General features: G+C 44.9%; 2 protein-coding genes across 3 annotated transcripts in view; both read left to right on the top strand.

Moving 5' to 3' along the window:
* The window catches only part of LOC110516739 (unconventional myosin-X-like), a 311,555-nt gene extending 299,788 nt beyond the window's left edge, over positions 1-11,767 (top strand). The window contains exons 39-41 of one of the 2 annotated variants that reach the window (XR_005051402.1): positions 5,474-5,665; positions 6,753-7,761; positions 7,937-11,767. Coding sequence is in view for 1 of the 2 variants with exons in the window: in XM_036975363.1 (XP_036831258.1) it covers positions 5,474-5,665; positions 6,753-6,857 (297 nt within the window). In the remaining variant the exon portion in view is untranslated. Of the gene's footprint in view, positions 1-5,473; positions 5,666-6,752 lie in introns of both variants that reach the window. The other variant, XM_036975363.1, reaches the window with a different exon arrangement.
* Positions 11,768-16,041: 4,274 nt separating this feature from the next.
* On the top strand, positions 16,042-19,179 carry LOC110520676 (small ubiquitin-related modifier 3). The gene is made up of 4 exons (XM_021598092.2): positions 16,042-16,192; positions 17,653-17,781; positions 17,943-18,014; positions 18,132-19,179. The coding sequence occupies exons 1-4, from the start codon at positions 16,172-16,174 to the stop codon at positions 18,231-18,233; spliced, it is 324 nt and encodes a 107-aa protein (XP_021453767.2). The 5' UTR covers positions 16,042-16,171; the 3' UTR covers positions 18,234-19,179.
* Positions 19,180-23,113: the final 3,934 nt, after the last annotated feature.

Genomic DNA, 23,113 nt, shown 5'->3' with positions numbered 1-23,113 from the left:
CTGTGGTGAATAAGGCTAGGGATGATACTGTGGTGAATAGGGCTAGGGATGATACTGTGGTGAATAAGGCTAGGGATGATACTGTGGTGAATAAGGCTAGGGATGATACTGTGGTGAATAGGGCTAGGGATGATACTGTGGTGAATAAGGCTAGGGATAATACTGTGGTGAATAGGGCTAGGGATGATACTGTGGTGAATAAGGCTAGGGATGATACTGTGGTGAATAAGGCTAGGGATGATACTGTGGTGAATAGGACTAGGGATGATACTGTGGTGAATAGGGCTAGGGATGATACTGTGGTGAATAAGGCTAGGGATGATACTGTGGTGAATAAGGCTAGGGATGATACTGTGGTGAATAGGACTAGGGATGATACTGTGGTGAATAGGGCTAGGGATGATACTGTGGTGAATAAGGCTAGGGATGATACTGTGGTGAATAAGGCTAGGGATGATACTGTGGTGAATAAGGCTAGGGATGATACTGTGGTGAATAAGGCTAGGGATGATACTGTGGTGAATAAGGCTAGGGATGATACTGTGGTGAATAGGGCTAGGGATGATACTGTGGTGAATAGGGCTAGGGATGATACTGTGGTGAATAGGGCTAGGGATGATACTGTGGTGAATAGGGCTAGGGATGATACTGTGGTGAATAAGGCTAGGGATGATACTGTGGTGAATATGGCTAGGGATGATACTGTGGTGAATAGGGCTAGGGATGATACTGTGGTGAATAGGGCTAGGGATGATACTGTGGTGAATTGGGCTAGGGATGATACTGTGGTGAATAGGGCTAGGGATGATACTGTGGTGAATAAGGCTAGGGATGATACTGTGGTGAATAAGGCTAGGGATGATCCTGTGGTGAATAGGACTAGGGATGATACTGTGGTGAATAGGGCTAGGGATGATACTGTGGTGAATAGGGCTAGGGATGATACTGTGGTGAATAGGGCTAGGGATGATACTGTGGTGAATAGGGCTAGGGATGATACTGTGGTGAATAAGGCTAGGGATGATACTGTGGTGAATAAGGCTAGGGATGATACTGTGGTGAATAAGGCTAGGGATGATACTGTGGTGAATAGGGCTAGGGATGATACTGTGGTGAATAAGGCTAGGGATGATACTGTGGTGAATAGGGCTAGGGATGATACTGTGGTGAATAGGGCTAGGGATGATACTGTGGTGAATAGGGCTAGGGATGATACTGTGGTGAATAGGGCTAGGGATGATACTGTGGTGAATAGGGCTAGGGATGATACTGTGGTGAATAAGGCTAGGGATGATACTGTGGTGAATAAGGCTAGGGATGATACTGTGGTGAATAAGGCTAGGGATGATACTGTGGTGAATAGGGCTAGGGATGATACTGTGGTGAATAGGGCTAGGGATGATACTGTTGTGAATAGGGCTAGGGATGATACTGTGGTGAATAAGGCTAGGGATGATACTGTGGTGAATAGGGCTAGGGATGATACTGTGGTGAATAAGGCTAGGGATGATACTGTGGTGAATAAGGCTAGGGATGATCCTGTGGTGAATAGGGCTAGGGATGATACTGTGGTGAATAGGGCTAGGGATGATACTGTGGTGAATAGGGCTAGGGATGATACTGTGGTGAATAGGGCTAGGGATGATACTGTGGTGAATAAGGCTAGGGATGATACTGTGGTGAATAGGGCTAGGGATGATACTGTGGTGAATAAGGCTAGGGATGATACTGTGGTGAATAAGGCTAGGGATGATACTGTGGTGAATAAGGCTAGGGATGATACTGTGGTGAATAGGGCTAGGGATGATACTGTGGTGAATAAGGCTAGGGATGATACTGTGGTGAATAGGGTTAGGGATGATACTGTGGTGAATAAGGCTAGGGATGATACTGTGGTGAATAAGGCTAGGGATGATACTGTGGTGAATAGGACTAGGGATGATACTGTGGTGAATAGGGCTAGGGATGATACTGTGGTGAATAAGGCTATGGATGATACTGTGGTGAATAAGGCTAGGGATGATACTGTGGTGAATAGGGCTAGGGATGATACTGTGGTGAATAGGGCTAGGGATGATACTGTGGTGAATAAGGCTAGGGATGATACTGTGGTGAATAAGGCTAGGGATGATACTGTGGTGAATAAGGCTAGGGATGATACTGTGGTGAATAAGGCTAGGGATGATACTGTGGTGAATAGGGCTAGGGATGATACTGTGGTGAATAGGGCTAGGGATGATACTGTGGTGAATAAGGCTAGGGATGATACTGTGGTGAATAGGGCTAGGGATGATACTGTGGTGAAAAAGGCTAGGGATGATACTGTGGTGAATAAGGCTAGGGATGATACTGTGGTGAATAGGGCTAGGGATGATACTGTGGTGAATAGGGCTAGGGATGATACTGTGGTGAATAAGGCTAGGGATGATACTGTGGTGAATAAGGCTAGGGATGATACTGTGGTGAATAGGGCTAGGGATGATACTGTGGTGAATAGGGCTAGGGATGATACTGTGGTGAATAAGGCTAGGGATGATACTGTGGTGAATAAGGCTAGGGATGATACTGTGGTGAATAAGGCTAGGGATGATACTGTGGTGAATAGGGCTAGGGATGATACTGTGGTGAATAAGGCTAGGGATGATACTGTGGTGAATAAGGCTAGGGATGATACTGTGGTGAATATGGCTAGGGATGATACTGTGGTGAATAAGGCTAGGGATGATACTGTGGTGAATAAGGCTAGGGATGATACTGTGGTGAATAGGGCCAGGGATGATACTGTGGTGAATAGGGCTAGGGATGATACTGTGGTGAATAAGGCTAGGGATGATACTGTGGTGAATAAGGCTAGGGATGATACTGTGGTGAATAAGGCTAGGGATGATACTGTGGTGAATAGGGCTAGGGATGATACTGTGGTGAATAAGGCTAGGGATGATACTGTGGTGAATAGGGCTAGGGATGATACTGTGGTGAATAAGGCTAGGGATGATACTGTGGTGAATAGGGCTAGGGATGATACTGTGGTGAATAATGCTAGGGATGATACTGTGGTGAATAGGGCCAGGGATGGTACTGTGGTGAATAGGGCTAGGGATGATACTGTGGTGAATAAGGCTAGGGATGATACTGTGGTGAATAAGGCTAGGGATGATACTGTGGTGAATAAGGCTAGGGATGATACTGTGGTGAATAAGGCTAGGGATGATACTGTGGTGAATAAGGCTAGGGATGATACTGTGGTGAATAGGGCTAGGGATGATACTGTGGTGAATAAGGCTAGGGATGATACTGTGGTGAATAGGGCTAGGGATGATACTGTGGTGAATAAGGCTAGGGATGATACTGTGGTGAATAGGGCTAGGGATGATACTGTGGTGAATAGGGCTAGGGAGGATACTGTGGTGAATAGGGCTAGGGATGATACTGTGGTGAATAAGGCTAGGGATGATACTGTGGTGAATAGGGCTAGGGATGATACTGTGGTGAATAAGGCTAGGGATGATACTGTGGTGAATAAGGCTAGGGATGATACTGTGGTGAATAAGGCTAGGGATGATACTGTTGTGAATAAGGCTAGGGATGATACTGTGGTGAATAAGGCTAGGGATGATACTGTGGTGAATAGGGCTAGGGATGATACTGTGGTGAATAAGGCTAGGGATGATACTGTGGTGAATAGGGCTAGGGATGATACTGTGGTGAATAAGGCTAGGGATGATACTGTGGTGAATAGGGCTAGGGATGATACTGTGGTGAATAGGGCTAGGGATGATACTGTGGTGAATAGGGCTAGGGAGGATACTGGGGTGAATAGGACTAGGGAGGATACTGTGGTGAATAGGGCTAGGGATGATACTGTGGTGAATAGGGCTAGGGATGATACTGTGGTGAATAGGGCTAGGGATGATACTGTGGTGAATAGGGCTAGGGATGATACTGTGGTGAATAAGGCTAGGGAGGATACTGTGGTGAATAAGGCTAGGGAGGATACTGTGGTGAATAGGGCTAGGGATGATACTGTGGTGAATAAGGCTAGGGAGGATACTGTGGTGAATAAGGCTAGGGATGATACTGTGGTGAATAGGGCTAGGGATGATACTGTGGTAAATAGGGCTAGGGATGATACTGTGGTGAATAAGGCTAGGGATGATACTGTGGTGAATAAGGCTAGGGATGATACTGTGGTGAATAGGGCTAGGGATGATACTGTGGTGAATAGGGCTAGGGATGATACTGTGGTGAATAAGGCTAGGGATGATACTGTGGTGAATAGGGCTAGGGATGATACTGTGGTGAATAAGGCTAGGGATGATACTGTGGTGAATAGGGCTAGGGATGATACTGTGGTGAATAAGGCTAGGGATGATACTGTGGTGAATAGGGCTAGGGATGATACTGTGGTGAATAGGGCTAGGGATGATACTGTGGTGAATAGGGCTAGGGAGGATACTGGGGTGAATAGGACTAGGGAGGATACTGTGGTGAATAGGGCTAGGGATGATACTGTGGTGAATAGGGCTAGGGATGATACTGTGGTGAATAGGGCTAGGGATGATACTGTGGTGAATAGGGCTAGGGATGATACTGTGGTGAATAAGGCTAGGGAGGATACTGTGGTGAATAAGGCTAGGGAGGATACTGTGGTGAATAGGGCTAGGGATGATACTGTGGTGAATAAGGCTAGGGAGGATACTGTGGTGAATAGGGCTAGGGAGGATACTGTGGTGAATAGGGCTAGGGATGATACTGTGGTGAATAGGGCTAGGGAGGATACTGTGGTGAATAGGGCTAGGGATGATACTGTGGTGAATAGGGCTAGAGATGATACTGTGGTGAATAGGGCTAGGGAGGATACTGTGGTGAATAAGGCTAGGGATGATACTGTGGTGAATAGGGCTAGGGATGATACTGTGGTGAATAGGGCTAGGGATGATACTGTGGTGAATAGGGCTAGGGAGGATACTGTGGTGAATAGGGCTAGGGATGATACTGTGGTGAATAGGGCTAGGGATGATACTGTGGTGAATAGGGCTAGGGATGATACTGTGGTGAATAGGGCTAGGGATGATACTGTGGTGAATACGGCTAGGGATGATACTGTGTTGAATAAGGCTAGGGATGATACTGTGGTGAATAGGGCTAGGGATGATACTGTGGTGAATAGGGCTAGGGATGATACTGTGGTGAATAAGGCTAGGGATGATACTGTGGTGAATAGGGCTAGGGATGATACTGTGGTGAATAAGGCTAGGGATGATACTGTGGTGAATAGGGCTAGGGATGATACTGTGGTGAATAGGGCTAGGGATGATACTGTGGTGAATAAGGCTAGGGATGATACTGTGGTGAATAGGGCTAGGGATGATACTGTGGTGAATAAGGCTAGGGTATTTGATTCATTCATTCCTTTAACTTTGTATCTGACCTGTCTGTTTATGTCTCGGTCTCTCTCTCTCTGTCTCCTCAGTGTAAAGAAGGAGGCTTTCCTCATGACCTGTGGCTGAGTGTGAGTGCAGAGAACGTGTCGGTCTACAAGAGAGGAGAACCCAAACCTCTGGAGACGTTCCCCTACGAACACATCATCTTCTTCGGATCTCCCCAGGCCACTACTTATAAAATCACAGTGGACGACAGAGAGATGTTCTTTGAGACACCTCTGGTACAGTACAACACCGTAATACAACATTATAGAAGCAGTAGCCTGGTCCCAGGTCTGTTTATAACACCAGACTAGAAATGCTTTGCAGCCTTTCAGTAGCCTGGTCCCAGGTCTGTTTATAACACCAGATTAGAAATGCTTTGCAGCCTTTCAGTAGCCTGGTCCCAGGTCTGTTTATAACACCAGATTAGAAATGCTTTGCAGCCTTTCAGTAGCCTGGTCCCAGGTCTGTTTATAACACCAGATTAGAAATGCTTTGCAGCCTTTCAGTAGCCTGGTCCCAGGTCTGTTTATGCTCATGCCAAGATGTTTGTCTAGACAATGAATGACAGGGAGTTTACATGATAGCAAATAGACTGGTACCCCAGGCTAGCCTTTCAGAACGTCAACCAACAAGGCCTTGTGTGGCTGTTATGATGCTTCAAAAAGTTTGGGGTCACTTAGAAATGTCCTTGTTTTTGAAAGAAAAGCTAAATGTTTTGTTCATTAAAATAACATAACATTTATTAGAAATACAGTATAGACATGGTTAATGTTGTAAATGACTATTGTAGCTGGAAACGGCAGATTTTTAATGGAATATCTGCCTAGGCGTACAGAGGCCTATTATCAGCAACCATCACTACTGTGTTCTAATGGCACGTTGTGTTAGCTAATCCAAGCCAGTTTGCGCTGTCCTGTGAAGGGAGTAGTACACAGCATTGTACGAGATCTTCAGTGTCTTGAAAATGTCTTGCATGGAATAGCCTTTATATCTGAGAACAAGAATAGACTGACGAGTTTCAGAAGAAAGTTATTTGTTTCTGTCCATTTTGAGCCTGTAATCGAACCCACGAATGCTGATGCTCCAGATACTCAACTAGACTAAAGGCCAGTTTTATTGCTTCTTTAATCAGAACAACAGTTTTCAGCTGTGCTAACATAATTGCAAAAGGGTTTTCTAATGATCAATTAGCCTTTTTAAAATGATAAACTTGGATTAGCTAACACAACGTGCCATTGGAACACAGGAGTGATGGTTGCTGATAATGGGCCTCGGTACGCCGTTTTCCCTGCTGTTAAAACTGTATCCTCTGTGTTGTTTCAGGTTGGAGAGATCACCAAGATCATGAAAGCCTACATCAACATGATAGTGAAGAAGAGATGCAGTGTCAGATCTGTGTCCAGCTACGGAACCAACTGGATCAGGTGATTAGGGACAGGACAGGACACAGCCCAGCTTGCTTCCCACCACCCCAGGCTAACAGGACAGGACACAAACCAGTTGACCTCCCACTGCCCCAGGCTAACAGGACAGGACACAGACCAGTTGACCTCCCACTGCCCCAGGCTAACAGGACAGGACACAGCCCAGCTTGCTTCCCACTGCCCCAGGCTAACAGGACAGGACACAGACCAGTTGACCTCCCACTGCCCCAGGCTAACAGGACAGGACACAGACCAATTGACTTCCCACCGCCCCAGGCTAACAGGACAGGACATAGACCAGTTGACTTCCCACTGCCCCAGGCTAACAGGACAGGACACAGACCAGTTGACTTCCCACCGCCCCAGGCTAACAGGACAGGACACAGACCAGTTGACTTCCCACTGCCCCAGGCTAACAGGACAGGACACAGACCAGTTGACCTCCCACTGCCCCAGGCTAACAGGACAGGACACAGACCAGTTGACCTCCCACTCCCCCAGGCTAACAGGACAGGACACAGACCAGTTGACCTCCCACTGCCCCAGGCTAACAGGCTAAAAGGCTAACAGGATAGGACAGGACACAGCCCAGCTGGCTTCCCCCACCCCAGGCTAACAGGCTCAAAGGCTAACAGGCTAACAGGATAGGACAGGACAGTCCAGTTGGCTTCCCACCATCCCAGGCTAACAGGCTAACAGGACAGGACACAGTCCAGTTGGCTTCCCACCATCCCAGGCTAACAGGCTAACAGGACCGGACACAGTCCAGTTGGCTTCCCACCGCCGCAGGCTAACAGGCTAGGACAGGACACAGACCAGTTGACTTCCCACCGTCCCAGGCTAACAGGCTAAAAGGCTAACAGGACAGGACACAGTCCAGTTGGCTTCCCACCGCCCCAGGCTAACAGGTTAAAAGGCTCACAGGACAGGACACAGACCAGTTGGCTTCCCACCGCCCCAGGCTAACAAGCTAAAAGGCTCACAGGACAAGACACAGTCCAGTTGGCTTCCCACCGCCCCAGGCTAACAGGCTAAAAGGCTCACAGGACAGGACACAGTCCAGTTGGCTTCCCACCGCCCCAGGCTAAAAGGCTCACAGGACAGGACACAGTCCAGTTGGCTTCCCACCGCCCCAGGCTAACAGGCTAAAAGGCTCACAGGACAGGACACAGTCCAGTTGGCTTCCCACCGCCCCAGGCTAACAGGCTAAAAGGCTAACAGGCTAAAAGGCTAACACTACAATGCTAAAATTCTTTGAAGACAAGAGGGACTGTTCTCCTCAACCCAGATGTCTGGATAACTGAAGGCTGTTTATCAACTACTCAATATCTTGTTCACCTCCATTGACAACAAGGAATCGTAGTCTCTCATTGCATATATATGTGGTAAAGATGTGGTAAAGAGGTCAATGAAACGCGTGGGGGAAAGTTCCAGATTCTCCTCATTGCCCCCCAGCATCATTAGCCTACGTTTAGGCTATTATTTCACACTCTGTTGAGGTAGAAATCGAAGTATAATGCTTGTATTGATGTCAACCCCAATACATGTTAATTTTATCGTCACCAATCAGCTGCGTTAAAGTTGAAAACTACTTTGACTACCACTACCAATTTCTGTATGCTAGCTATGCTACCAGCTTATACGAATGGGAGTTACTATTTAGCAGTCACTTCTTCTAAATCTGAAAAGGGACAACTTCTAAATGTTATGCAGTGAAAACAGCCAAATATATCCAAATCGGACTTAAATTACCACATTTTGAGCCTATTGCAATACATCAATTATGACGGATTTGACAAATATTAACTTTGTTAGATCAGATGTGTTTGAATGTGCACCAATCCAGCGTTGTCCTTCAATCCCCCCCCCCCCCCCCCCCGTCTGCATTCCATTGACCTCTTTACCAGAACATTCTAGAATGTCTAATTAAAATGTCTACCTGCTTTCCCTCAACCATTACATATAGCTTTTCTCTAGCTGTCGACAGAGTGGATAACCAACCATGTTATTTTCTGACATTATTTACATCACTTTATCAATGGTATGGACCGATCAAGTATCACGTCACGTCAGATGTCCTTTTGCTTCAAGTTTGAGCATTTCAAATACCTTTCCAATGGACTGAGATTTATATTGACTGAGAAGTGTCACTGTCAAGCCCTTCCTGACTATAGCTCCCGGGTTGTGTCTTATTTTGACATTGCAATTGTGTTATTGTTATTGTAACATATGAGTTGTTGATGCACACAACTATACCATTCTATATTTATAATGAGAAGAAGTGATTTGTCTCTCTAAGGATATACTATGTGATCATTATTGATCCTCAGGGCAGTCATTACTCATTACAATACTCTGTTTAGTAGCTACTCTATGCCACAGAATAGGGAAATAAGGTTTATAGACTTCCCCCTTGGGTTTGATGAGCAATATGAGTCCAATTTCAGACCACAGACCCAAAGAGTTGAACCTCTTTACATTTTAATGCCTTAAATAGTTTCACTGCTTCCATCCATGTTGTTATTTGACTACTTTGGACTGTAAGTAATAGTTTCACTGCTTCCATCCATGTTGTTATTTGACTACTTTGGACTGTAAGTAATAGTTTCACTGCTTCCATCCATGTTGTTATTTGACTACTTTGGACTGTAAGTAATAGTTTCACTGCTTCCATCCATGTTGTTATTCGACTACTTTGGACTGTAAGTAATAGTTTCACTGCTTCCATCCATGTTGTTATTCGACTACTTTGGACTGTAAGTAATAGTTTCACTGCTTCCATCCATGTTGTTATTCGACTACTTTGGACTGTAAGTAATAGTTTCACTGCTTCCATCCATGTTGTTATTCGACTACTTTGGACTGTAAGTAATTGTTTTGCCTTTCAGGAATGGCGTCCCCAAACAAGTGTATGTCAGGGTTAATAACTTGGTGGTTATAATCAGTTATAACACAGGTGGTCGAGGCTGCCATTCTACCCAGTGCCTGAGAAGCAGAGTTTAAACCACATGGTTTCAAATCTGGTGAAATGACACTTGCCTTTTATATATGACTAGAACAAACCAATATATATATATATATATATATATATATATGACTAGAACAAACCAATATATAGTATGTTGCTTCTTCCTACTACTACATGTAGATTGTTTATTTACACTAAAGGCTGTGGTTAATATAAACATGTGCTTATTTCTGTAAACCATGATTATAGAATTTAGTCTCCAGTATTTTAAATAATTTAAACGGTTATATTTTCTATTATGAAAATCATTTATTATTATTTTTTGTCTTTTCAATGATTGTGACTGAAACTGTTGTTTAATGAGAGCGTGATGTTTTGATGAGACAAGCAGGACATCGCTTGGTACTTCTGTTACTGAAGGATGAATTGTTATTTGGGTCTTTATGGGAGGGAGGGAGGGTGACATTGTCTCACGTCAGATGGGGTCACTCCTCCGCGATGCTTGTACCTCAACCGGTCTTGTAGGACGTGGAACTCATATTCAAATTTGAATATTGAGGATCCGCCATTCAACAAATTAAAACATAGTCCCTTATTATTATTTTATTTTTTACATCACAGCGCTCTCGTATGATTCTCTGTGAAATAGGCAAAATAACTAGCTAGCTGAATTATTAAAAACGTTGTGACAGTGATAATGGTTTGCAATTGTGAGAAAATAAAAACAAACCTGCTCAAATTCTGTGGCAGAACCGTTGGTCGCCAGGCAGTGACTTGATCAGCTATGTTGATATCTGTTGTAGCTCGCTAGCTTACTGACATGGAAGAGCTAGCTGACTAGAAAGCTAACTGTCACTGACATATACAAGCTTGCTTAGCCTGTTTAAATGACCCTGGAGTTGTAGACATGCAGCCCCACAATGAATAGGAAGTAGCTGTTAACAGAAATCAGTCCACAGATCAGCATGTTTCTCCGGATCGTATTGTTGGGTCAGCTGACTCGAGAGGCTCCTGCTTCATGAAAACTCATAATAATGGAAGCATTAGCACTACTAGCTACAGTAGCTTGCTAGCTAGCTTTCGTTGGAAGATTCACCATTGTGTGTGCAGCACTAAGAAGGTAGCTGGTTGGTTAGTAGTGTCGTTTCAGTCCAGATGATTTCAGGGACTGGCTCAGCTGTTGGACAAATGTATGCTTTCGTGCCCATTGTCAAACTTCAGAAATGCTGCTCATTGAAGCACAATAATAATTTGCTAGCTGTAAAAATGGGGCGACAAAGACTTCCTCACCAAAAAACATCAACATTATTGACATACTGTATTTGTGGTTTTACCATAGCTGAATTCAGACAGTTCTGAGGCAGGAATGAGGTTCAGCGAATGATGTCTCCTAGGTAATATATGTTCTAACGTCGTGACAGCCAGTTGTAGCCGGGCTTCTTTTGATCTATCCCATGATCCTTTGCGAGATACAAGACGGATCAGTGCAGGCGGAATCCACGTGCTATCTGATGGAAGACAATGGGAGGCTGGGGTATTTACTGTGTGTAATTCTAATAGTCAGGATGAGAGTGTCAGTACTATAAGCAGACACAGGCTGTTTCTCAGCTCTCTGTGTGTGCGTCTGAATTGGCACCCTATTCCTTATATAGTGCACTACTTTTGACATGTTCCAAATGGCACCCTAGTCCCTATATAGTGCACTACTTTAGACCGGGACCCATAGAGAATAGGGTGCCATTAGGGATGCCGCCCCTGTCTGTTTTTTCTGGCCAGCTGCCGGCAGCCACACCAGAACTACTGGTATGTTCCCCTTGACCATTACTGTACTTATGACATGTTTCTGTTTATTTGGAGAGAGAGAGAAAGAGAAACAATCTGGAAATGATTTTTTTTTGTAACTGGATTTACAAGATGCTTTAATAAATGATTGTATTTATAACCTGTTTGGCGTTGTCTGTACAGTGTTGTCTGGATAACAACATGTAGCTACAGTACTATGAAACAAAAGCAGTTTCTGGCCATTGGAATAACAAAAACAGTTTTGATACTAATGTAGCTACATCTCACACAAAATCCTGCCTTTTTAGAAAATGTAGCTTCTTCAGAAAAAAATATAAAGATACTTTGCAAGTAGCCAAAGAGAAGCAAAAAGCACACTGACATCACTAGAAAATTCATGCAACCAAGCAACACAGCCCTAAGGAGCTCTGTTAGGAGCACAGCCCTAAGGAGCTCGGTTAGGAACACAGCCCTAAGGAGCTCGGTTAGGAACACAGCCCTAAGGAGCTCGACTAGGAACACAACCCTAAGGAGCTCGGTTAGGAACACAGCCCTAAGGAGCTCGGTTAGGAACACAGCCCTAAGGAGCTCGGTTAGGAGCACAGCCCTAAGGAGCTCGGTTAGGAACACAGCCCTAAGGAGCTCGGTTAGGAACACAGCCCTAAGGAGCTCGGTTAGGAACACAGCCCTAAGGAGCTCGGTTAGGAACACAGCCCTAAGGAGCTCGGTTAGGAACACAGCCCTAAGGAGCTCGGTTAGGAACACAGCCCTAAGGAGCTCGGTTAGGAACACAGCCCTAAGGAGCTTGGTTAGGAACACAGCCCTAAGGAGCTCGGTTAGGAACACAGCCCTAAGGAGCTCGGTTAGGAACACAGCCCTAAGGAGCTCGACTAGGAACACAGCCCTAAGGAGCTCGGTTAGGAACACAGCCCTAAGGAGCTCAACTAGGAACACAACCCTAAGGAGCTCGGTTAGGAACACAGCCCTAAGGAGCTCAACTAGGAACACAGCCCTAAGGAGCTTGGTTAGGAACACAGCCCTAAGGAGCTCGGTTAGGAACACAGCCCTAAGGAGCTCGACTAGGAACACAACCCTAAGGAGCTCGGTTAGGAACACAGCCCTAAGGAGCTCGACTAGGAACACAGCCCTAAGGAGCTCGGTTAGGAACACAGCCCTAAGGAGCTCGGTTAGGAACACAGCCCTAAGGAGCTCGACTAGGAACACAGCCCTAAGGAGCTCGGTTAGGAACACAGCCCTAAGGAGCTCGGTTAGGAACACAGCCCAAAGGAGCTCGGTTAGGAACACAGCCCTAAGGAGCTCGACTAGGAACACAGCCCTAAGGAGCTCGACTAGGAACACAGCCCTAAGGAGCTCGACTAGGAACACAGCCCTAAGGAGCTCGGTTAGGAACACAGCCCTAAGGAGCTCGGTTAGGAACACAGCCCTAAGGAGCTCGGTTAGGAACACAGCCCTAAGGAGCTCAACTAGGAACACAGCCCTAAGGAGCTCGGTTAGGAACACAGCCCTAAGGAGCTCGGTTAGGAACACAGCCCTAAGGAGCTCGACTAGGAACACAGCCCAAAGGAGCTTGGTTAGGAACACAGCCCTAAGGAGCTCGACTAGGAACACAGCCCTAAGGAGCTCGGTTAGGAACACAGCCCTAAGGAGCTCGGTTAGGAACACAGCCCTAAGGAGCTCGGTTAGGAACACAGCCCAAAGGAGCTCGGTTAGGAACACAGCCCTAAGGAGCTCGACTAGGAACACAGCCCTAAGGAGCTCGGTTAGGAACACAGCCCTAAGGAGCTCGGTTAGGAACACAGCCCTAAGGAGCTCGACTAGGAACACAACCCTAAGGAGCTCGGTTAGGAACACAGCCCTAAGGAGCTCGGTTAGGAACACAGCCCTAAGGAGCTCGGTTAGGAGCACAGCCCTAAGGAGCTCGGTTAGGAACACAGCCCTAAGGAGCTCGGTTAGGAACACAGCCCTAAGGAGCTCGGTTAGGAACACAGCCCTAAGGAGCTCGGTTAGGAACACAGCCCTAAGGAGCTCGGTTAGGAACACAGCCCTAAGGAGCTCGGTTAGGAACACAGCCCTAAGGAGCTCGGTTAGGAACACAGCCCTAAGGAGCTTGGTTAGGAACACAGCCCTAAGGAGCTCGGTTAGGAACACAGCCCTAAGGAGCTCGGTTAGGAACACAGCCCTAAGGAGCTCGACTAGGAACACAGCCCTAAGGAGCTCGGTTAGGAACACAGCCCTAAGGAGCTCAACTAGGAACACAACCCTAAGGAGCTCGGTTAGGAACACAGCCCTAAGGAGCTCAACTAGGAACACAGCCCTAAGGAGCTTGGTTAGGAACACAGCCCTAAGGAGCTCGGTTAGGAACACAGCCCTAAGGAGCTCGACTAGGAACACAACCCTAAGGAGCTCGGTTAGGAACACAGCCCTAAGGAGCTCGACTAGGAACACAGCCCTAAGGAGCTCGGTTAGGAACACAGCCCTAAGGAGCTCGGTTAGGAACACAGCCCTAAGGAGCTCGACTAGGAACACAGCCCTAAGGAGCTCGGTTAGGAACACAGCCCTAAGGAGCTCGGTTAGGAACACAGCCCAAAGGAGCTCGGTTAGGAACACAGCCCTAAGGAGCTCGACTAGGAACACAGCCCTAAGGAGCTCGACTAGGAACACAGCCCTAAGGAGCTCGACTAGGAACACAGCCCTAAGGAGCTCGGTTAGGAACACAGCCCTAAGGAGCTCGGTTAGGAACACAGCCCTAAGGAGCTCGGTTAGGAACACAGCCCTAAGGAGCTCAACTAGGAACACAGCCCTAAGGAGCTCGGTTAGGAACACAGCCCTAAGGAGCTCGGTTAGGAACACAGCCCTAAGGAGCTCGACTAGGAACACAGCCCAAAGGAGCTTGGTTAGGAACACAGCCCTAAGGAGCTCGACTAGGAACACAGCCCTAAGGAGCTCGGTTAGGAACACAGCCCTAAGGAGCTCGGTTAGGAACACAGCCCTAAGGAGCTCGGTTAGGAACACAGCCCAAAGGAGCTCGGTTAGGAACACAGCCCTAAGGAGCTCGACTAGGAACACAGCCCTAAGGAGCTCGGTTAGGAACACAGCCCTAAGGAGCTCGGTTAGGAACACAGCCCTACGGAGCTCGGTTAGGAACACAGCCCTAAGGAGCTCGGTTAGGAACACAGCCCTAAGGAGCTCGGTTAGGAACACAGCCCTAAGGAGCTCGGTTAGGAACACAGCCCTAAGGAGCTCGGTTAGGAACACAGCCCTAAGGAGCTCGGTTAGGAACACAGCCCTAAGGAGCTCGACTAGGAACACAGCCCAAAGGAGCTTGGTTAGGAACACAGCCCTAAGGAGCTCGACTAGGAACACAGCCCTAAGGAGCTCGGTTAGGAACACAGCCCTAAGGAGCTCGGTTAGGAACACAGCCCTAAGGAGCTCGGTTAGGAACACAGCCCAAAGGAGCTCGGTTAGGAACACAGCCCTAAGGAGCTCGACTAGGAACACAGCCCTAAGGAGCTCGGTTAGGAACACAGCCCTAAGGAGCTTGACTAGGAACACAGCCCTAAGCAGCTCAACTAGGAACACAACCCTAAGGAGCTCGGTCAGGAACACAGCCCTAAGGAGCTTGACTAGGAACACAGCCCTAAGCAGCTCAACTAGGAACACAACCCTAAGGAGCTCGGTTACCCTGCCGCCCCAGTATGCTGCTTACTTATTTGGAAACTCAATTTGATTTAGTGATTTGATGATTTCTTGCCTGGAACTGTCCATATATATTCATTCTGAAAAATTGTGGAGGGTTTTTTCTTTGCAGTGTTTTAATAATCAATCAATGTTTTACTGAAAGATATTTTCATTTGGGTGCAAGACAAAAGAGTTACTGAGAGAAGAACACCAGGGTTGTGTTAAGATGGCACAAATGTCAGAAAACGTTTTTTAAATGACTGCCAGCAAATATTAAAATTGTACACATTCAGGTAGAATGTACAGCACAGCACTACATTTCAACACTCCGTTTCAAAAAATGTCTACTGTTTCTTGCCTACTTGAATGCGATCCAGTCTCTTTAATAAGTGTTGTTCTGGTTAACTACTAGCCATGCTTTGTGGTTTTAGTCTGGGTTTGTGTATAAGCACTTTGTGACATCAGCTGATGTAAAAAGGCCTTTATAAACATGTGATTTGATGTTGCGTTTATATTTTTGTTCAGTGTACATTAGTCTATGATTGCCATGGCTCAAACATCTTCGAGAGGCTTCATTGATTAACGAACGTATCTTTACACACTTCATACATTGATTTATCCAGGTGATAGAATAAGCTGTCGAATTGAGCTTTTAATTCACGGGAGCGCGCATTTAAAACGATTTGCGCGCTCGTGTGAGCACGGTCACGATAAAAAATATAGACACGTGACCCAGTGAGCCAATTAGAGTTTAAAACACCTATGCGCGCTCCTGGTCGACAAACAGAAGACGGAGAGAGTTGAAAAATAAGCGCAAACATTTAGCAATCTGTAAATTAGTACATATCAGAGCATTAACTAGCTACACAATGTCTGAAGAAAAGCCAAAGGTAAGAAATGTTCTGTGTGATTGAATATGTTCCGTATTTCCTTGTCGAGCGTACTAATATGTTAGTGATAACGGTAGGTTGCCAGATTCCGATTTGAGCGGGTAAAAAGAGAAAACAAAGGTTGTTTGATTTGTGGACATTTTGTAACGTTTTGCGTGTAGAAAATTTGGGCTAACTAGACAGTTATCTGATAGATGTAGTGTACTATTTATCTATTCCTGTTTTTGTAAAGTGATGGTTTTCAGTGAAACAGCGCCATTGTGACTTCTGCGCCCGTTGGAGTAGAGACCAACGGCGTTATCACTCTTTATGAGCTAACTAGCTAGCATGCTAACGTTAGCTGGAGCTTGCCGCCCCACTGATGGCTGACCAGTTAGCCATCTAGTTAGCTGGAGCTGCCGCCAGTTATCCATCTAGGTTAGCATGGCTCTTGCTGTTAGAGCTAGCATACTAACGTTAGATGGAGCTGCCACCCTACTGATGGTTGGCCAGTTAGCCTTCTAGTTAGCTGGAGCTGCCGCCCCACTGATAACTGGCTAGTTAGCTGGAGCTGCCGCCCCACTGATAACTGGCCAGTTAGCCATCTAGTTAGCATGGCTCTTGTTGTTAGAGCTAACTAGCTAAGCTATTGCTAGCTACAAAGGCTAAACACAAATGTTTGACACCGAGATATTAACTCACCGCCAGACTGAACTCGTCAACCTACCAGTGCTGTTATGCTCGTCCTACACTGCCGTTTTTTGTGACAATGTTGTGTAATTGTGCGATGCAGGGCTCCCTTACAAAAGAGACACTTTGTCCCAATGGGACTCTGCTAAAATGAAGGTACATTAAAATACAACCGTTAGCAGTGTGGTAGCTAACTTAGTTTTATTAGATGGAGTTGCCGTGACTAGTTAGCTAACATCTTCATGTTACAATGCCCGTCGGGATGCTTTAATTTTAGCCAAAAAGTTTGCTCCATCTAATGCATAACATTAACTGTTAGACTGTAGCTTTTAAGCTGGGCCCAGAAATTGGGCCCGGCTTCTATCTCAAGGCCATCAGACTGTTAAACAGCCATCACTAACATTGAGAGGCTGCTGCCCACATTGAGACCCAATCACGGTTCATTTTAAATGTCACTCTAATAATGTTTACATATCTTACATTACTCATATCACCTGTATATACAGTGTTTTATACCATCTACTGCATCTTGCCTATGCCGCTCGGTCCATCGCTTATCCATACTTATATGTACATATTCTCATTCACCCCTTCAGATTTGTGTGTATTAGGTAGTTGTGAAATTGTTAGATATTACTGCACTGTCGGAACTAGAAGCACAAGCATTTCCCTACACTCGCATTAACATCTGCTAACCATGTGTTATATCACCAATAAAATGTGATTTTGATTTGATATAAACAATGTAGCTATTGTCTCTGAAATGCACCTGTTCCCCACTGTTTTTTCAGGAAGGAGTGAAGACTGAAAACGACCACATCAACCTTAAGGTTGCAGGTCAAGATGGGTCAGTAGTCCAGTTCAAAATTAAAAGGCACACTCCGCTCAGCAAGCTGATGAAGGCGTACTGCGAAAGACAGGTGAGGCTGTCCTTAAAGTTTACATTCATCTGTACTTTTCTGCTCGTATAAGACAATGTTAAGCTTTGAGGCTGATTGTACAACCTTACAGGGCAACTCCTGACCACAGTAACTTGCTAGATGAGCCTGAGTGTTTTCTCTCCCCTCATCTTTTATTTCAGGGTTTGTCAATTAGACAGATACGGTTTAGGTTTGACGGACAGCCAATCAACGAGACCGACACACCTGCACAGGTAGGTGACACTCACTTTCGGTGTAGTCCTCTATAATGCAAAAGATACAGAAGAAGTTATAACATGTACAGATGGAGTTACAAGTACACTGACCATTCTATGTATTTGTGTTGGCAGCTTGAGATGGAAGATGAGGATACTATTGATGTATTTCAACAACAGACTGGAGGAGGCTCCTTCCTCTCAGAGGCTTCTCTTAAAGGTGTATGGACCCTCTGAGGACAGAAACACAGTTGATGAGCAGCAACTTTTTTTTTTTTTATTAAATAATGGTCCTGCTTTTTTTTGTGTGATTGATCTGCTCGTAGCCATGGTCTTATTCTTTTCGAGCTGGATTTCAATGCCACCAATCCACAAATGTCTTGTTTATATTCATATTGAGGATGGACTATAAACTGCTTGTTTTGGAGGAGAATGTGTTTGTTTCACACACGGGACAATGGGGATGTGGGGGGTTCAACTCATTCAGGCTTTGTCCCAACTGGCTCTCTATTCCTCTTATAGTGCTCTACACTAAACAAAGTAGGGTGCCATTTGGGACACATATTAAATCTACCATAGGTTGAGGGACTTAGTGTTGAACAGGTCTCATAATATGCAAAATTATATTTTTTATTTTTGTCTGCTGTTTTTAAGTACATTTTGCAAAATATACAGTCCAAGTGATCAATTGTAATTTTAAACCTGTACAATGTGTTGAAGGAATATTGGTGAATGGGGTGCTCTACTGCTGGTGCCATTAGATTGAATTGCTTTGTGTCTCTGGAACAAAGGCTTTACTAAAGTGAACAGAAACGTCTATGATGGAAAAGAGTTTCAGGTCTATTTTCAACATCGCTTGAAAGAATGCAACTTACCTTTCACATGTCTGTTTGGTTTCTACCCCCTCACCCCTTCCACACAGATTTAAGGGAAGTAGTTGAGCTCCTGGTTTTAGCCCATCCCTCAATCAATATTTTGTGACAAAATAAAAGGGAATCCACCATGACTTCAACAACCTTTGACCTTTTTGTTTCTAATCAGACTTGATGAATCTTCCCACCTGCCTTCAGACTGTTGTGGTGGACTTGAATAGGCAGCATGGGTCCACTAGTCCTTATGTTGCTCTAATGATTTGTACATTGTCTTTTACTACTGTATACAATAAATATAGTTTGGTACTCAGCTACCTTGTTTTTTTCCTTTTGGCTGCTGTATGAGGGGGGCTGAAAGACTTGCTGTCTTCCTAGGCCACTTTAGGAAATTTCAAACCGCACATCTTATCAAATAGGAAAAAGTACATGGATGGTAATTAACTGTTTGGTCATTCACTTCACACAGAGCGAGTCAAGCCGTGTTTGTGAAGCTACAGTACTTCCAGCAAGGGGTGCTGTCAGCTGTTTGTTTATTCTTCAGCATTTTCTGGAGGCTGTATTTAACTAGGCAAGTCCGTTAAGAACCCATTCTTATTTACCATAACAGCCTACCATTAAAGCCTGTCTAGAAATGACAGTAAGTCATAGCCATAAATTAAAGGAAGCTTGGCTATTAGTCATTTCACAAAAATAATCAGCTTTTCAATGACCGTGGACAGTGAAACGCTACTGTTTCAATACCTGCAGGAATTCTCTTGATTTTACTTGTTACATCGTCAAATGCAATACGACCCCCTGAGTAGGTAGAAACTCATTCACTTCAATACGACCCCCTGAGTAGGTAGAAACTCATTCACTTCAATACGACCCCCTGAGTAGGTAGAAACTCATTCACTTCAATACGACCCCCTGAGTAGGTAGAAACTCATTCACTTCAATACGACCCCCTGAGTAGGTAGAAACTCATTCACTTCAATACGACCCCCTGAGTAGGTAGAAACTCATTCACTTCAATACGACCCCCTGAGTAGGTAGAAACTCATTCACTTCAATACGACCCCCGAGTAGGTAGAAACTCATTCTCTACGGAGAGAAGCTATGTGCAGTTGGAACAAATCTTTCCAGTGAACTTAGTGTAGAGGTTAGACACAGCCAAGTCACCTAGCAGTTTCATTTACCTGTTCTCACTTCAATAGTTCCTGAGGTTAGACACTGTTTGTCTATGGAGATTGCATAGTTGTGTGTTTGATTTCATACACCTGTCAGCAACAGGTGTGGCTGAACTAGAACCCACTCATTTGAAGGGATGTCCACATATAGTAAATGTAATGCATGTGAATTTGTAAATGAAGGTGGGTCATTGGAGGATATTCATGTTGTTTAACTTGATATTGAGTTTCTTAAATAGAGGGGCAGATGGAGCCAATTGTAGTCAGAGGTGACTAGTCTTGCACATTTCTTTTGAAGGATGTGTAATTGATAAACCAAACCACTAATCTTTCTGATGATCCTGATGGACTTAAGCACTTTCAGACTTATGTCTGATTTCTGTGTTATTACCTATATATACTGTTATTCTGTCTATCTATTGATCGTTCATATATTAGCTCCAAAAGCAACGCATCATGTCAGAAATATCCGTAACATCAGGTAAAGAACGGTCTGGAATTGACCAATGGGGACACCTTTAATGTCATACACAACACCATTCAATACGAGAGTGTCTAACCTATAGCGGTGAGCTTTAGACACACCCACTGCTTTAGACACGCCCACTGATTTAGACACACCCACTGTTTTAGATACACCCACTGCTGCTTTAGACACGCCCTCTGCTTTAGACACACCCACTGCTTTATATACGCCCACTGCTTTAGGCTCACCCACTGCTTTATACACGCCCACTGCTTTAGACACGCCCACTGCTTTAGACACGCCCACTCCTTCCAACACGCCCACTGCTTTAGACACACCCACCGATTTAGCCACACCCAGTTATTTAGACACGCCCACTCCTTCCAACATGCCCACTCCCTCCAACACGCCCACTCCTTCCAACACACCCACTCTTTCCAACACACCCACTGCCTTAGACACACCCACTCCTTCCAACACGCCCACTCCTTCCAACACGCCCATTCCTTCCAACACGCCCACTGCATTAGACACACCCACTCTTTCCGACACACCCACTCCTTCCAACACGCCCACTACTCAGAGACCAGTTCAGGAAGCAGCTAGCTCCACTTGCCATATTTGGTGGGGAATGGAACACTAAATGTGTAAATGTGCAGTAACTGCAGTTGACTGGTATTTTGGACGTAGTAATTGCATTATAACTGCAGTTGACTGGTATTTTGGACGTAGTAATTGCATTATAACTGCAGTTGACTGGTATTTTGGACGTAGTAATTGCATTATAACTGCAGTTGACTGGTATTTTGGACGTAGTAATTGCATTATAACTGCAGTTGACTGGTATTTTGGACGTAGTAATTGCATTATAACTGCAGTTTTACTGCAACATTACTGCAGTAAAAACATTTTTTATTTTGGATGCAGTATTTTCCGCATACTGCAGTTATACTGCACTCTATATCTGCAGGCATACTGCACTCTATATCTGCAGGTATACTGCACTCTATATCTGCAGGTATACTGCACTCTATATCTGCAGGTATACTGCACTCTATATCTGCAGGTATACTGCACTCTATATCTGCAGGTATACTGCACTCTATATCTGCAGGTATACTGCACTCTATATCTGCAGGTATACTGCACTCTATATCTGCAGGTATACTGCACTCTATATCTGCAGTTATACTGCACTCTATATCTGCAGTTATACTGCACTCTATATCTGCAGTTATGCTGCACTCTATATCTGCAGTTATACTGCACTCTATATCTGCAGTTATGCTGCACTCTATATCTGCAGTTATGCTGCACTCTATATCTGCAGTTATGCTGCACTCTATATCTGCAGTTATGCTGCACTCTATATCTGCAGTTATACTGCACTCTATATCTGCAGTTATGCTGCACTCTATATCTGCAGTTATGCTGCACTCTATATCTGCAGGTATACTGCACTCTATATCTGCAGTTATACTGCACTCTATATCTGCAGTTATGCTGCACTCTATATCTGCAGTTATACTGCACTCTATATCTGCAGTTATGCTGCACTCTATATCTGCAGTTATGCTGCACTCTATATCTGCAGGTATACTGCACTCTATATCTGCAGTTATGCTGCACTCTATATCTGCAGTTATGCTGCACTCTATATCTGCAGTTATGCTGCACTCTATATCTGCAGTTATACTGCACTCTATATCTGCAGTTATGCTGCACTCTATATCTGCAGTTATGCTGCACTCTATATCTGCAGTTATGCTGCACTCTATATCTGCAGTTATACTGCACTCTATATCTGCAGTTATACTGCACTCTATATCTGCAGTTATGCTGCACTCTATATCTGCAGTTATACTGCACTCTATATCTGCAGTTATGCTGCACTCTATATCTGCAGTTATGCTGCACTCTATATCTGCAGTTATGCTGCACTCTATATCTGCAGTTATGCTGCACTCTATATCTGCAGTTATGCTGCACTCTATATCTGCAGTTATGCTGCACTCTATATCTGCAGTTATGCTGCACTCTATATCTGCAGTTATGCTGCACTCTATATCTGCAGTTATGCTGCACTCTATATCTGCAGTTATGCTGCACTCTATATCTGCAGTTATGCTGCACTCTATATCTGCAGTTATGCTGCACTCTATATCTGCAGTTATGCTGCACTCTATATCTGCAGTTATACTGCACTCTATATCTGCAGTTATGCTGCACTCTATATCTGCAGTTATGCTGCACTCTATATCTGCAGTTATGCTGCACTCTATATCTGCAGTTATGCTGCACTCTATATCTGCAGTTATGCTGCACTCTATATCTGCAGTTATACTGCACTCTATATCTGCAGGTATACTGCACTCTATATCTGCAGTTATGCTGCACTCTATATCTGCAGTTATGCTGCACTCTATATCTGCAGTTATGCTGCACTCTATATCTGCAGTTATGCTGCACTCTATATCTGCAGTTATACTGCACTCTATATCTGCAGGTATACTGCACTCTATATCTGCAGGTATACTGCACTCTATATCTGCAGGTATACTGCACTCTATATCTGCAGGTATACTGCACTCTATATCTGCAGGTATACTG

The sequence above is a fragment of the Oncorhynchus mykiss genome, chromosome 3, assembly GCF_013265735.2.
Source record: "Oncorhynchus mykiss isolate Arlee chromosome 3, USDA_OmykA_1.1, whole genome shotgun sequence".
Classification (NCBI taxonomy): domain Eukaryota; kingdom Metazoa; phylum Chordata; class Actinopteri; order Salmoniformes; family Salmonidae; genus Oncorhynchus; species Oncorhynchus mykiss.
The sequence above is the reverse complement of the archived record's forward strand: the minus strand, read 5'-3'. Positions and strand labels throughout refer to the sequence as shown.

Excerpts from the sequence above, each read along its gene's own strand:
- LOC110520676 (XM_021598092.2), top strand. The coding sequence starts at position 16,172 with ATGTCTGAAGAAAAGCCAAAG. Across the intron at positions 16,193-17,652 it reads TGTCTGAAGAAAAGCCAAAG|GAAGGAGTGAAGACTGAAAA; the intron begins GTAAGAAATGTT and ends CTGTTTTTTCAG. Across the intron at positions 17,782-17,942 it reads AGGCGTACTGCGAAAGACAG|GGTTTGTCAATTAGACAGAT; the intron begins GTGAGGCTGTCC and ends CTTTTATTTCAG.